The sequence below is a fragment of the Phocoena phocoena genome, chromosome 10 (assembly GCF_963924675.1).
Source record: "Phocoena phocoena chromosome 10, mPhoPho1.1, whole genome shotgun sequence".
NCBI classification, from domain to species: Eukaryota; Metazoa; Chordata; class Mammalia; order Artiodactyla; family Phocoenidae; genus Phocoena; species Phocoena phocoena.
The window spans coordinates 82828483-82844156 of NC_089228.1; the positions used below are offsets into that span (position 1 = coordinate 82828483).

At 46.4% G+C, this 15674-nt stretch overlaps 1 protein-coding gene across 1 annotated transcript; it reads right to left on the reverse strand.

The window, feature by feature from the left end:
* Nucleotides 1-3554: 3554 nt before the first annotated feature.
* LOC136128751 (patr class I histocompatibility antigen, B-1 alpha chain-like) lies at nt 3555-6708 on the reverse strand. Its single transcript, XM_065884592.1, has 8 exons — nt 6595-6708; nt 6004-6273; nt 5527-5802; nt 4631-4906; nt 4402-4512; nt 3940-3972; nt 3752-3799; nt 3555-3588 (listed from the first exon to the last, which is right to left on the reverse strand). The coding sequence occupies exons 1-8, from the start codon at nt 6656-6658 to the stop codon at nt 3584-3586; spliced, it is 1083 nt and encodes a 360-aa protein (XP_065740664.1). The 5' UTR covers nt 6659-6708; the 3' UTR covers nt 3555-3583.
* Between the last annotated feature and the right edge of the window lie 8966 nt (nt 6709-15674).

Below are 15674 nucleotides of genomic sequence, written 5' to 3' on the forward strand. Positions count from 1 at the left end.
GAACGCTTTGGCACATGTGGCAGAGGCGGCAGTAGTGTCATCCAGTTGTCAGGAGCAGCAGAGACAGCAGGACGAGCCGCAGGGCGCGCTGTCCAGCACCCGGGCTGACAGTGCTGTGAAGAGTGGCATCTGGACTCACCTGGAGGGGCAGGGGTTCCTCTGTGGGACCCGACCTGGGTGGGATTGTGGATTCTGCTCCTGGCTGTGTAGTCTCAGAGCTGTTAGAACAATTTGAAACCCTTTTTTGCCCATAAAGAATTACATGAGAATACCAGGTAGCGAAACTCTGAGAGAGCAGGGATTCAGAGACTCTTCCCCGCTGCTTTATTGAGATATGATTGATCTACAATATTGAGTAAGTTTATGGTGTACAACTTGTTGACTTGATACACTTAATATTGCAAAATAATTACCACCGTAGCATTAGCTTACAACTGTATCATGCCCCATAATCACCTTTTTCGTGTGTGTGGAGAAAATTTAGGTCTACCCTATTAGCAACTCAAGAGCTTTCCTTTATGCTGAGTGGATAACTGCTTCTTAAATTTTCCACCTGGCTATACTGCATGGTAGAGAAAACATGTATCTCTCACAAAATGTCCTGACTTTTTTTTCCCAGGGAAAAACATTTCAATGCGGATTTAAAACCCCTCCCCACCCTGATTACTCTCTGATCCCTGAGCTCAGTGGATCCCAATCTGCCTGAGCCTCAGGACTGCTTGTAGGGATTCTGACAAAGTACTCAGCCTCTTCCCCGACCCGCCGTCTCAGAATGTGGCCATGAGGTCCAGGAATCCCGTATGAACAAGCCCTACAGGTGAGGCTGATGCACAGCCACGTGGGAATCCTGGTCTGCATTGTTGCTACTAAATGTGTGATCTGAAGACCAGCAACACCAGCACCAAACTTGCTTAAAATGCAGATTCTCACGCTCCCTTCCACCTGAGGTGTGCAGGTGGTGCACAGGAAGATCGGGACCTCCTGGTCTCTTTGCCGTCTAGACTCGGTGTTCAGAACCGTGTGGTCTGCTCGGGTGTGTGGTCTGATCAGATTGCATAGTGCTGGGGGGTCCAGGGTTCAGTCCTTGTCCTTCCTCTTCTGTAGCCAATTCTCCCCTGGTGACCTCATCTGTTCGCAAAGCTTTAAACCTCATTTATAGGGTGTCACTTCTTCCAACTATTTCCCCAACCAGGTCATCTCACCTGAACCCCAGACTCAGTTTGTACTTTCCTAAAGCAAATGCCAGTGCTGCCGCCTCCTCAAATATGCTGCTTCGAGTCTCCCCATTTCTGCGGAAGGTGCCCCACATGTCTACATGCAAATCTCAAAATTTGGGGTCTTCCTTCATTCTGCTTTCTTATAACCCAAATTTCATCCATTAGGAATTGCTGTAAAACGCCATTTTCAGAATATATCCAGAATCCAATCAGTTACTATTACTTTCCCTGCTCACACCCCAGACAAGCACCAGTATCTCCAGCCTGGACACTGCACCATTTCCTAGTTTCCTCTATGGAATCTCTTGCCCTTTCACCTCCTGATTCTGCCCAGCAGCCAGATGTTTCCAGAGAGTAGTCACACCAGGTCAATCTTCTGTTCAAACCATCATGTAAACTCCGCATCTTACTCAGACAAAATCAAAACCCTTCTAATATTGTCTAGGTCTATATGATCTGTCCGGACACTGCATCTCATCTCAGTTCCTCTCTCCTCCAGCCACGATGGTCTCCTCACTCTTCCTTGAACACGCAGACACTCTCCTGCCCTAGTGCACTGGCACTGGAGGCTCCCCTGCCTGGAGAGAACTTGCCCCAGACATCCTCGTGGACATACCTTCATGTCCTTCACATCGCTACTCCAAGGTCACCTTCTCAATCAGGCCCACACTGACCACCCTAGTAAAACAGACATCATCCCTGTCCCCACACACTTACACGCTGGGTCACCTTCCTCAAAGCACTCACCAACTTTTAATGTAAACACTTCCCTCACTTACTAGTTTCATAGTGCACACTCTGCCCTTTCCCCAGAGCATATACTCCACACGGCTGACAAGTTTTGTCTGTTGTTAGTTCCCTGAGGTTTCCTAGATGCAAAAATAGTGTGTCATGTACCTGGCACACAAAAATATCAATTGAATGAATGATCAGTGTAGAGCAGTTCCCTATTCTAGAGAGAGTGTCTTTATTAACGTGACCTCAGGCCACATGCTGTCTTGTGGCAGCTACAGCCCAACCTCCATTCGTAATGACATCAATGCCGCCTGTACTTTTCCCACAAGGGCTGATCTCCCCTCCCTCCCACACCAATCATCTGCACACCACACACCATGCTCCTTCGCGCTTCAGAAAAGAATATCCTGCACTTTTGCGTCCTATATTCCAATGTACCCTGACTCTATTAGACTCTGCTTTCTAAATCCATCAGTTTGGATTGGAGTCAGCACTAGGCTTAGAAGATCTAAGGGCAGAAGAGGGGCCAGGCTGCAGACAAGAGAGAAATCCAGCAAGAATTAAGTCAAGATGAGAGACTATTGGGTCCCTTCTGTTTGCTAATTCCAGAATCTGGTTCCTTTTAAAAGATGGGGAAAAGTTGGAAAGAAGAACCCAGCAGACATCTCTAGAAGGAGGGCAAGTGCTGGATGAGGCTGAAAATTGCTCTCTTGATACTACTGAGAATCCTGTGTGCAGGGCCCCTCGGACTTGTGAGGACAAGACAGGCAAAATGACTCCGGCTGCTGTCAGAGATGGGGACACCCAGAGAAGAATGAGACCAAACTCTGCACATGAAAAGCAACAGTCATTATTCCGACCACAACAACAACTAAATAAGCAAAATATAAACACGCAGGATAAAGACAGGGTCCGAGGATGGGAGCAAGGCCCGAGCCAAGGCTACCTGGTTACAGGAAGCCCTTGCTGCCCACAGTCCTGGAGACAGTACAAGGCCCAGGTGATTTCTGAGCCTCTGAGATCACAGGTCCTGGTGGGACAAGGTTCTACTGAAGTGACGAGGACAAAGGAACAGAGCAGATGACCTGGCAGAGCAGTGACCACATCAAAGCCCACGATGCAGTGAGCACGGAGTGGGCACAGGCCATGTCCACGCTCAGCTCCTCATCACCTCCTCCTGTCCCACCTGCATCAGACAGAGCACAGCAAGCACACAGATTCTGGAAGGTTCTCAGCGCTTCCATTTATTTTCTCTCTCAAACTTTAAGAAGCCTTTCCTTTATTATCCCATCAACGCCTCATGGCAGGAATTAGAAAAAACAAAATTCATATACAGATTTTATTTCCAACAAGCAAGTTAAGACATTATTATTCAGTGCACCACAAAGTTAAGACAGGGATGGAGGTGGCCCAGCCCTGCCTCTGCTGGAACAGGCAAGTGGATCAGGGAAGAGAACACAGGTCAGGGTGGGGAGGGGTCGTGGTGGGCAGGAGTGGGCCAGTCTCCCCACCTCCTCACATTAGGCTACAAGGAATAAGACACATTCAGGTGCAGCTGCAGAAAGAGGAGTCACGGGATCTGAAGCCACAAAGTGGGACCGTGCATCACCCAGTCCCACGAGGCTGCTGCCTCACACTGTGAAAGAAAATAATCATGAACAAATGCAGGTCAGTCATGTAAGTGCTGACCTTCCCAACAGCCCCCCACATGCTCAAATGTCCCATTCAAGGACCCCCACCACCCGGGGCATCCCCTCGGCCCCAACACCTCTCCCAGTCTAGGTCCTGCAGGGTCTCACCTTTAGGATCCCTGAGAGACACATCAGAGCCCTGGGCACTGTCACTGCCTGGGGGAGAACAAAACCAGGACGTGGTCAGAACCCACAGGAGAGAAACTAGAGAAGGAACTTTAGGAGGGTGAGGCCCCCATGGCCTCCTGTCTGCACCCTCACAAGGGTCTCAGGAATCACAGCCCCTGCACACTTACTTGCAGCCTGGGCGTAGCTCCCTCCTTTCTCACCTGTAAGAAGAAAAGCTCATGTGAGAGGCCAGGGAGAAGACTGAGTTGAGATCCTAGAGGAACCCTCTAGTCCTGGACCACAGAGAACTTTCCAGAACTGTTGACCAAAACCCATGATAGGATCAGGAACACAAAGAAAGGAGATGTGCGGGGACTGGATCAACTTCTTCCCTCCTGGGGGTCTGTCAGCAGGAACATTCCCTCTCTGACCTTCAAGTGCTGGTAACCTGGTCTCCAACTGGAATTATGAAGGTGAAAAAACCTGTCTTTCATTTTCACATGTGCTTTACAAAAGGGTAAGTGCCAGTCTCCAGATTGGCAAGCAATGTCTCTGAATGGTGCCGCCCAATACACACGCAGGCAAGCTTCTACCTGGGCTTGAACCCCCCAGTGAGACAAGAAAACTCAGATCCCTACCCCCTTCCCTACCTGAGTGCTTCTTCCTCCAGATCACAGCTCCAGCCAACACGGCTCCAGTGACCACCAAGAGAACCAGGCCAACAATGAGGTATATGATGGGGACGGTGGGCCGAGGAGGTTCTGTGGAGGAAAGGGAAGGGGCCCTGACCTCAGGCCTGAATCCCGACCTTGCTGAACGTGTCCAGAAGGGCTCCTGCTTTATCTGAGAGGAAGCTCCACCCCACATGTCCCTCCTTACCCCATCTCACGGTGAGGGGCTTCTGAAGCCCCTCGTGCTGCACATGGCACGTGTATCTCTGCTCCTCTCCAGAAGGCACCACCAGGGCCCCCCACTTCTGGAAGTTTCCGTCCCCTGAAGGCCTGGTCTCCACAAGCTCCATGTCCTGGGTCTGATCCTCCCCATCACGCTGCCAGGTCAGTGAGATCTCCTTAGGGTAGAAGCCCAGGGCCCAGCACCTCAGGGTGGCCTCACGGTCAGAGATGGGGTGGTGGGTCACGTGTGTCTTTGGAGGGTCTGAGGAGGAAGAATCAGAAAATTCACACTTAGTGTTACCTTCATGGGCCACTGAACCAGCATCACGTGACCATCCTGAGAATGAAGAGCACAACAGGTTTGAGAAGAAGCAGCAAAAACACCAGAAACCAGCTTGGACTCCGGGGTCTGCGAAGATCTCCCAGTCCTTGGCAAGTTCTAGAATAAGGATGAAAGCCAAGGTAGGAGGCTCCATGTAAAGGGGAGAATACAGAGCAATGGTCCTGACTTTGGTGGAGGCTGAATGACTCAGAAAAGCTGGAGTCAGGCCTCCTAAGATGTTCTCAGGCTGAGAACAGGCTTGAGAAAGAAAGTCATGGTTCACAAGATGGGGGTCAGGGTCAAAGGGCACCGCTGGTCAGTTATTTCAGGGCTGGTTTCCTGCTTCTTCCCCAAAGAGACTGGATTCCTTCACTGTCTTTCAGAGAAGTGAGGCCACCGGCCAGTCACCGTCTCGTACAGAATACGAAAACCTGGGCGGATTCCTCCCTCTCCCGACAAGAAGTTGGGGCGGTGTTCCCACAGGGACCCCATTTCCTCCCCTTGTGGGAAGCCAGCTCCAGCCCGAGGGGACACCAGGGAGGCCCCGCGGCCCCTCGTACCTGCGCGCTGCAGCGTGTCCTTCCCGTTCTTCAGGTATCTGAGGAGCCACTCCACACACCTGCCCTCCAGGTAGGCTCTGTGGCGCTCCGCAGCACCGGCCGTCTCCCACTTGCCCTTGGTGATCTGAGCCGCCGCGTCGGCCGCCGTCCAGGAGCTCAGGTCCTCGTTCAGGGCGATGTAATCGGCGCCGTCGTAGGCTAACTGTCTGTACCCGCGGAGGAGGCGACCGTCCGGCCCCACGTCGCAGCCGTACATCTCCTGGATGGTGTGAGACCCTGACCCCGTCCCGACCAGCCGCAGCGATTAAACCCAAACCGAAAATGAAACCGGGTAAAGTCCCGCCGTTTCCTCCCGAGTTGGGGGGCCGGGCGGGTCCCGCAATGTTGGGGTGACCCTCGGACCCGGAGACTCGGGGCGACGCCGGCCCGTCCCTGGGGATGAGGGTCGTGACCCGGACCCGGGCCCGCGTCGCTCACCGGCCTCGCTCTGGTTGTAGTATTTGAGCGCGATGTTCAGGTTCTCTCGGTAAAGCTGTGCGGTGTCCTTGCAGATCTGCGTCTCCCGATCCCAGTACTCCGGCCCCTCCTGCTCTATCCACGGCGCCCGCGGCTCTTCCCTCGGATTCGGGGCGTCGCTGTCGAACCGCACGAACTGCGTGTCGTCCACGTAGCCGACGGTGATGAAGTGGGGCTCCCCGCGGCCGGGCCGGGAGACCCCGGTGTGGAAATACCTCAGGGAGTGGGAGCCTGGGGGCGGGGAGCGGTGAGACCCGGTCCGACCCTCCTCCCGGCGCGGGTCCCCGGGTCCGAGGTGACGGGGCCGGCAGGGGGGAGGGGGCGAGGGACTCGTGAGACGGAAAAGGTGTGGAGGCCGGAGAAGGGCCGGCACCTCGCGGGGAGAGAAGAGGGGGCGGGAAGCAAGGGAGGGACAGGCGGGGACCGGGGTGAGGGGGCGGGTGTGGGCCGGGGGCGGCGGCGTGGCTCCTTCCCTGCGAGTCCTGACCCCCGACCCCCGGGGTCTCCTCGCTCCTCCCCGCAGAGGCCGTTCCCTCCCGACCCCGCACTCACCCGCCCAGGTCTCGGTCAGGGCCAGGGCCCCGGAGAGGAGCAGGAGGAGGGTTCGCGGTGCCATGACCTGTGTCCTCGGCGTCTGAGGAGAAGCTGCGTGAGGCGGGTCGGTGGAGACTTTAAAACCGGGAACCGCGGAGAAGCTGATTGGCTTCTTCAGAAACCGGACACGCAATGGGAGTGAGAAGTGGGGACGCGTCACGAGTGTCCAGGCAGGAGGGCCCGACACAGGTTGTGAGAGAGAAAGTGAAACTCCGGGAGACTGGGAATCCCCACCACGGAGCGTCCCCGCCCCAGAGACCGCCTGACACCCTGAGAGCCTGAGAGCCTGCGTGTCCCGGGACCTGGGACTTTGCCTGATCCCGCCCCTCCTGCACCGAGAGCTCTTTGTCACAGTGTCTCCCTGAGTCCTGGCCCAGGGACTGTGTGTAGTCAGCGATTTTCACAGCCTTGTGGTCAGAATATTTATACAGTCTTACAAACTAGTGACGACCCACAGATAATTTTATGTGGATACTTCTATCGGTACTTTCCAAAGCAGAAATAATAGAGTATAAAATTTTAAAATTAATTTACCTAGAATAATATTAATAACCCATGATTTAATATGAAAAATAACGACTTCTCAAAATAAACATGGTAGTGGGAAAAGTAGAGCTTTTCAGATATTTATATTTTTGCAAGTCTCTCTCTTTCTTGTCTGTCTCATTAGAAGACCCCTGGATATTCATGTTTGCTTCTTCAATGAATCCGTTATTTTGATGGAAGTCTATGATAAAAAGGCCCACACATATGTAGGAGTAGTATTTTCAAAAACCTTTTCAGACAGTCATGGATGTTAGTCTTTGATACAAAACGAAAACTACACAAGTGGTAGTTTCTCAAAGGTTATTTTCGAAGTGGACTTGAAACAATATTATTAACTATTTTCTATTCTGTTACGTTAAACTCCATAACCCTATTTTGCACATTGAATGTCTCTTGTACTAAGGTAAGATTTTAAAAAAACTAATACGTTGCTTCACTAAGTTATATAGATCTTCCAGTGTCATTCATTCTTTCAAGTAAGCTTTGTATTCCATGAAGAAGAGGGTAGTTCAGGTCACACAAATTATTTTCCTTGGGACATAGTACTTTGGAATGTAGCAGAAGGGCTTGATGGGTACATCCCATGTCATCTTAGAAGGTACTTAAAAGGTACTTTTAAAATGTGGATTTAACGGAGTTCCCTGGCCGTCCAGTGGTTAGGACCCAGAGCTGTCACTGCCATGGTCTGGGTTCAAGGGTTCAATCCCTGTTCAGGGAACTAAGATCCCACATGCTGTGGGGCGTGGCCAAAAAAAAAAAAAAGTGGATTTAAGGATGATTTAGGAAACAAAAGAATTTTTATTTATTTTTAAAGTTTTTCTTAATGAGGTATCGTTGATTTACAATGTTGTGTTAATTTCTGCTGTACAGCAAAGTGATTCAGCTATACATGTGTATATACATTCTTTTTCAATTTCTTTTCCATTATAGCTTATTAAGGAAAGATAAAAATTTGTAATGCATCAACCAGAATGTCTTAAAGCAAACCTGCTTTTTTCTTTCTGCAAGTAAGTTGTGGTGAAAATAATGATATTGCAGTTTGCTACAGTAGTCTCCATCACTGCTAAGTTATACCTCAAAGCAAATGTCAACATAATGGAAAGTCAAATAATATCTTAGTAATGCTATGAAAGTAGGTTTCACCTCATGGATCTCATGAAAGGGTCTCAGTGACTTCAAGGGTTCCACAGATCACACTCTGAGAACTGCTGTTCGAATAAACCTGGGAAAATCTCCTAAGTGACCCTTGCCTTTGCCTCCTCTTCGTTTTGGAGAATCCCTCTCCCTGAGCTGGACTCCCTGCCTCCCCACACTTAGCTGAGGGCCCTGCCCCCGGGGCTCCTCTAGGAGAGAACTCACCCCTTGGAAATTGATCCCAGAGAGTGTCCTCAGTCCGGGAAGGGAGGTAGGGGGACAGGTGTATCCCCTTTGGACCTGGAAACAGTTTGTGCCCGAAGGCACCATACCCACTGATAACCTAGTTTGGTTTTGTTACACACCAGCTAAGTATGTACTCATATCCCAGACAGAAGTCTGACATCATCTCTAAGAGAAATAATATTGGCCCTTTCCTGGGTGCAGTATATCTGAATTGAGGCCCAGAAAGCATGAAGAGCAGTCCTGTCCAATAGAATGTTCTGTGGTGAAGGAATTGTTCCACACCTGTACTGTCAAGATCAGGTAGCCACTAGCTACAGGTCCCTAGTTAGCACCTCAAAGGTGGCTACTGTGCTGAGCACCTTAATGTCATTTAGTTTAAACAACATTAAATATGTGGCTAGTAGCTGGCCTACTGGGCATTGCATATCTATAATGTTCTTAATTTCCAGTCTCTTCCCCCAAAGAGATACTGTGTGACTCATAAGTTGATGCATATTAAAATAACCTTCACATGGAAATCATGGATTTGTCTATGTGGGTCTTAGATATATCCTTAAAATGCAGCATGCGCAGAAAGTTTCATTAACATGTATTTTAACAACTAGAGTGTTCAGACATTAAGGACACCGTGGTTTATCGCCTTAAGGTCATATGTGTTCAATTCTGCCCATCGCTGGAGCTAATTCTTGTCTTTATAACCTTGAGCTCTTGCTGTTCTTTTCATTAACCTGGTAAATATAAGCAGACACTGAAGTCTTCACTTAGCCCAAGAGAAAGTATTCACTGAACACAGCATATATCAAATACCTTGCAGGACCTGTACATACTTGTGAAATGATAGAGCAGGAGATGTAAACCTTAGAATCCACCAGCTTAGAATTCTTTACTGACTGCTCCTGCTATTCGTTCCCCCCAAATTCAATCAGTTCTGTTTCCCTTCACCCTTGGACCCCTCTCTTCTAGACAAAAAAATACTTGAATTTTTTACATTTGGGGAATGAAGAGTTGTATGACCCAAAGAAGAAAAACCAGTAAAAAATCATAAATTTTCTGTATGTCAACCAGACATTCACAAAGATACTAACACATGCCCCTATCAAACTCAAAGACAAAAACATTGACAAACAGGTAGCAATGTTTTTCAGCCAAAGACCACCAGGAGAACATCTGTGGGCAAACAAGTTGGATTTATTACTGGATGCAGAGAGGGAGATGACACACCATCGGGGACCATGGTGTCTTAGTGTGAGGTGTTAGATAGAACATATACAGGAAGTGGGCTCTGGTTGAGTGTTTTGGAGGAGGGTGTATGGAGGAGGGGCTCACTCTACATTGGGTGTTGTCAGGAAGTGGGGGCAATTCTATGACCGGGCATGTCGGTGAATCTTCCCTGAAAGGAGGAAAGACTAGAGTGAGGATGCAGCTGTGATTGGAAAGAAGCCGTGGTTGCTGGTATCAGCACAGGGAGAGGTTTGATACATTGTGAGGTGCATAGTGCTGCCTTGTTTGGTCTGTGCTTGGAGAAAATGATGTTGTGGTCTTGTTTTGTCTCACTGTGTCATGGTCTCAGGTGTCCTTGTCTGATGTTGATGTTCTGTGAGGTGACATATGTCCAACAGGAGAAGAACACGGCTGCGTGGTGAGCACCAGCCCAGCTTCTGGCAAGGCTGAGGCCTAAGGTAAACGTCAGACCAGCTTCTGATGTTGGAGGCTGCTTTGTCCTTCCTGAATTCAGTGTTTAAAATGACTAAATCCCAAACAAAACATAATTAAAGTGTATTAGAAAACAATTCACAAAATAAGAAATGCAAATGTCAAACAAATATATAACAAATAAATGTAAAGAAAAATGCAAATCTGGAATAAGAAATGGGAATAAGTTAAAATCTATCATCTTGGCAAAGATAATAGTATGAGGAGAGTATTGACAGGAATTTAAGGAGAATATACTGTCATAAAGATTGATGGGATTGAATACTGGTACAAAAATTTTCAAGGTCACTATGCAGAAAGTCTCAATTTCAGTATATTTACATTAAAAATTTTTTTAATTTTGTATTGGTGTATAGGTAATTTACAATATTGCGGGGTGTTTTGTTTTCTTAGGTGTACAGCAACTTGACTCACTTATGCATAGACATATATATGTCCTTTTTTGGGTTTCTTCCCATATAGGTTATTAAAGAGTGTTGAGTAGGGTTCCATGTGCTATACAGTGGGTCCTTGTTGATTATTTTATAAATAGTAGTGTGTATATGTTCATCTCAACCTGCTCATTTTCCCCTGCCCACCACCTTTCCCTTTTGGTAACCATAAGTTTCTTTTCTAAGTCTGTGGGGCTGTTTCTCTTTTGTAAAGAAGTCCATTTGTATCCATTTTTAGATTCCACCTGTAAGTGATATCATAGGAGACTTGTCTTTTCCTGTTTCGCTTCCTTCCTTGTGGCTGGAAATGGATTATTTCATCCTTTTTATGGCTGAGTAATATTCCATTGTGTATATGTATCCTATCTTCATTATGCATTCATCTGTCCTTATACACTTAGGTTGCTTCCATGTCTTGGCTATTGTACATAGTGCTGCCATGATCGTTGGGGTGCCCGTGTCTCTTAAAACTATGGTTTTCTCCGGATCTAGGCCCAGGATTGGGATTGCTGGGTCACATGGTACTTGTATGTTTACTTTTTAAATCAACCTCCATACTGTTCTCCCTAGTGGTTGCACTGATTTACATTCCCACCAACAGTGCAGGAGGGTTGCCTTCAATATGTTTACATTATGACATAGAAATTTCTCTTTCAGAAATTTATCCTGCGAAGATAATCACACATGTTCTCAAAAATATATATTCAAGGATGTTCTTGAATTGTGGTTTATAAAAGCAAAGAATGGAAACAAGCTAAATGCTATAGTCATTGCAATGATGGTAACTATGAATAGAGGAACACTTAATAAGAATTAAAGCAATAATGCCATGTGATTTACATAGTGGGTCAAATTTATTCCTCAAAGCAAACCCACGAGGGGACTTCCCTGGTGGTCCAGAGGCTAAGACTCCAAGCTCCCAATGCAGGGGGCCCGGGTTCGATCCCTGGTCAGGGAACTAGATCCCGCATGCCACAATGAAGATCTGGTGCAGCCAATAAATAAGTAAATTAATTAATTAAAAAAGAAAGCAAACCCATGAGGCACCCAACATGTGATGCCTTTGTATAGACACAGAGAGAGAGACTCAGAGAGAGGAGACACAGAAGTGGAGACTCAGAGAGATTAAGGAGTGTATATCTCAAGGCCACCTTAAATCAGGATCTGGAGACATTGGAGAAAAAATGAAGAACAACAGTTGGGACCTGAGTGATGTGTGACAGGCACTGTGGTGAGGGAGATGGACAAAAATCACAAAGATAAATGTAAATCACTACTGAGCTAAGTGCTGTGAGGAAGAAGTTCATGATATTATGAAAGTAGATAACCAAGAGACCTGACAGCTCCCCTACCACTGTTAGCAATAATATTTGAAAGATGTAAAAGATATATTGCATATTAAACAAAAACAGAATTCTATACAATTATATAAAATCATAGAACCAAAAAGGGCTCTTTGAAATTAAAAATAATGTCATAGAAGTGTATAATTCAGTAGATGAATTGAAAAATTACAGTCATACTCACAGTAAGTAATAGGAATAGAAAAGTAATGGCAAGGAGGAGAGAAGACCTATAAGAATATTCCTCTATCAATCAAGAGATTCCAGCGAGTAAGCAATAAAAGTGTCAAAAATAAGGGAGAGTAGGAAATAATAAAAAAATTATTTTCAAGGAAACCTCTCAGAGTTTACAGACAAAAATTTACATCTGGAATGGCCTAAGCAAACTCTTACTGCAGTGGATGAAAACAGACCAACACTAAGAAACTGCAGAAAGGATGGAAAAGGAGAGAGACCTTGAAAACTTCAAGAGGCAAAAAACATGGGCCTGGAGGCTAGAAGACAGTGAAGCAATGCCTTCCGAATTCTAAGGAAAAAAATCAGTATTTCCAACACAGAGTTCTATATTGAGTCAAGATGAGAGTAAGTCCTAGGGTAGCCTAAGACATTTCAGAGTTACAATGTTTTCCTTTCCATGTTCCCTTCTTCAGGACACTGTTAGACAAAGTGCGGGGGAAATGATGGAGAAAACCAACAGCAGGGAAACATGGGATCCAGGCAGCAGGGAAGCCTTGTAAAATTATATAGTAGGAGAGAGAGGCAGAGGGCTGCCCAGAATGAGGAGAAGGAGATCCGGGACGTCAACCCTGCCCCAGGTGTGCAGGGAACCAGTCTCCGTGTGGCAGCACAGAGGGCTGTGGGAGAGTCTGTGCAGAGAGGTGAAATATCCGATGTGCTTGAATGTATTCAGAAAGACTTAGATTCTGCACAGAGTTTTAGAATGATTTAAAATGGGTACAATATGGCGCTTCCCTGGTGGTGAGGTGGTTAAGAATCCGCCTGCCAGTTCAGGGGACAAGGGTTTGAGCCCTTGTCCGGGAAGATCCCACGTGCTGTGGAGCAACTAAGCCCGTGTGGCACTACTACTGAGCCTGCGCTCTACATCCCGTGAGCCACAACTACTGAGCCCGCCTGCTGCAACCACCGAAGCCCACGCACCTAGAGCCCATGCTCTGCAACAAGAGAAGCCACCACAAAAAGCCCGCGCACAGCAACAAAGAGTAGCCGCACTCGCTGCAATTAGAGAAAGCCCGCATGCAGCAATGAAGACCCAAAGCAGGCAAATAAACTAAAAAAAAAAAAAAAAAAAAATCAGTACAACCAAAGTAAGACATTATTTATTCCAGCGAAATCTTAAATATCCATTCAAGAAAAGTAATCACAGTCTACTAAATGCTCACTTGTGACTAGCATTTCCGTCATCATCATAAGGCAAATATTGCACACTGAGCTAATCAGAATTACAAAACTGACAGATGTATAATTATAACTATTTTGGGAAGACAGGGGTGTGTGAAAGAAAAACCAACTAACTAAAGATGATACATAAAACTGAAAGCAAAGGAGTATTAAAGGCATGCTTTTTAGAGACATAGAAGAAACAATTAGAGAATCAGCTTAAGAACTAAAAGAGCTTCTCTCTGAGATTCAAGAGACTGGGGACATGGAAGATTGGGGACATCGGTCCAGATATCAAGTCTTGTAGAAGTATTTTACTTTTTAAAACTATGTGCACATATCCATTAGCTAAAAATAAAAAGACAACCTAGTAGATGAGAGAATGGCCTTTGGCCTTAAGAATTGTTCTGTTAAGAGTCATAGAAATGGAGCAGTAGTTGGGAGGAAACTGTACACACAGTGGTGGATGTTTATGGGAGAATTTTGTTTTGATTTATTTATTTTTGTTTGATTAATTTTAATGGGAAGAATTGCAGCATGTTTGTAGGCAGGGATGAAGGAGCAGTAGAGAGTGGGAAACTGATGACACAGGGGAGGATGGAGTCGGATCCTGTACCCACGCTGGGGGCACCCTTAGACAGGAGGGGACCATCCATCATCACTGGTAGGAAGGTGAGATACAGGTGCAGATGTGGGAATAGTGGAGGAGGAGGATGTAATTCTCACCTGAGTGCTTTTTTTTTTCTGAGTGAAAAAAAAAATGCTCATCATTAAGAACAGGGAGTGAGGGATGAGTGGAGGGGTCTGAGGGAAAAGGAGGAAATGAGAAATCGCCCTCTCAGGGGTGTGAGAGTGAGCTGACTGGGAAATGGCGTCTGGAGAGTGCAGGGTGGGGGCCACTGAGGTCTGGGCGGTTCAGCTTAGAGACATTTCCAGCTCTTGGGCAACAACAGGAGGATGTATAAGAAACGAAAGAAAAATGCAACAAAATATCTGCAGATGTGAAGATTACATTCTTTTTACTTTGTCATTTATCACTTTCGACACTTTATTACTTGCTTTACAGTGAACATACATTTATCCTATATTATACGTTACACATATACATCATGATAAGAGTTTAAAAGCTTTGTTTAAATTTTTAAAAGGAAGGCAAGTGGGCAGAAAAAGTGAAGAGCTGTGGACACAGAGCTGGACGTGCCCGGCTCTGTGCCTGAGCTCTGGGCAGTGAACTCACACAGCCTTTTCTCCTTTTCTCAGGACCGTGTTTTCTTTGGAGGCCAAGCAGGATTTTTCCCTTCTTTTTTCAGTGTGGTCACTTATTAGGACCTTGTCACCTCTTTGATGCTTCTAAGATAGTTTTTATATTTTACATGGCATTTTCAGCTATTTTCAGTGAGCAGAATTCTCCCAACAATCCAGCCCATCTTTTCCAGTAATGGAATTTCTGTGGCAGAATAGCTCAGTTAAAAGACTTTGGGTGCCAAAGTAGAGAATGTGTGTCCTAATGTATGATCTGAAGAGGATGTGTCAGGTGTTTTACAAGTGCAAGGGATTTTAATGTAATTTTTGAAAGCATATTTACCTACACAGAAGGGGACTGAAAAGGTACTCAAGGGTATGCAAAATAAATAATTCATGTTCTCCCTCTCGTCCCCCATTTGCCCAAGTCCTCTACTTGGAAACCACTGCGGTTGGCAATTTCTCATTTTCCTTCTCCCCAAATATATCTATGCATTAATGAATACTGTTATGTCAGTGAAAGAGCTCAGGCCACAGACTGGGAGAAATTATTTGCAAATTCACATATCTGATGAAGGACTTGTTTTAGAATACACATAGAACGCTTAAACTCAATAATATGGAAACAATTTAAAAATGAAGGAAAGACTGAACAGACACCTCTTCAAGAAGATCTATCCATGGAACTGCATATGAAAAGATGCTCAACATCATATATTATTAGGAAATGTAAATTTAAAAAAATGATGTATCATCACACCTATTAGAATAGCTAGAATCCAAAAACTGGTGATACCAAGTGCTGTCCAGGATGTGGAGCGACAGAAACCCTCAGTCACTGGGGCAGGAATACGAAGCAGCACAGCCCCTAGAAATGATGGTCAGCAGTTTCTTGTAAAGCTGCACATAGACCCTCCATCTAGTCTACTCAGCGCTCTAGTACTCATGCAACTCATCTGAAAACTTATATATGCAAAACCCCGGC

Coding starts and splice junctions, on each gene's coding strand:
- LOC136128751 (XM_065884592.1), bottom strand. CDS start 6,658: ATGGCACCGCGAACCCTCCTCCTGCTCCTCTCCGGGGCCCTGGCCCTG. Junction 5,803..6,003: donor CTACAACCAGAGCGAGGCCG/GTGAGCGACGCG, acceptor GGACGGGGTCAG/GGTCTCACACCATCCAGGAG. Junction 3,800..3,939: donor GAGCTACGCCCAGGCTGCAA/GTAAGTGTGCAG, acceptor GTTCTCCCCCAG/GCAGTGACAGTGCCCAGGGC.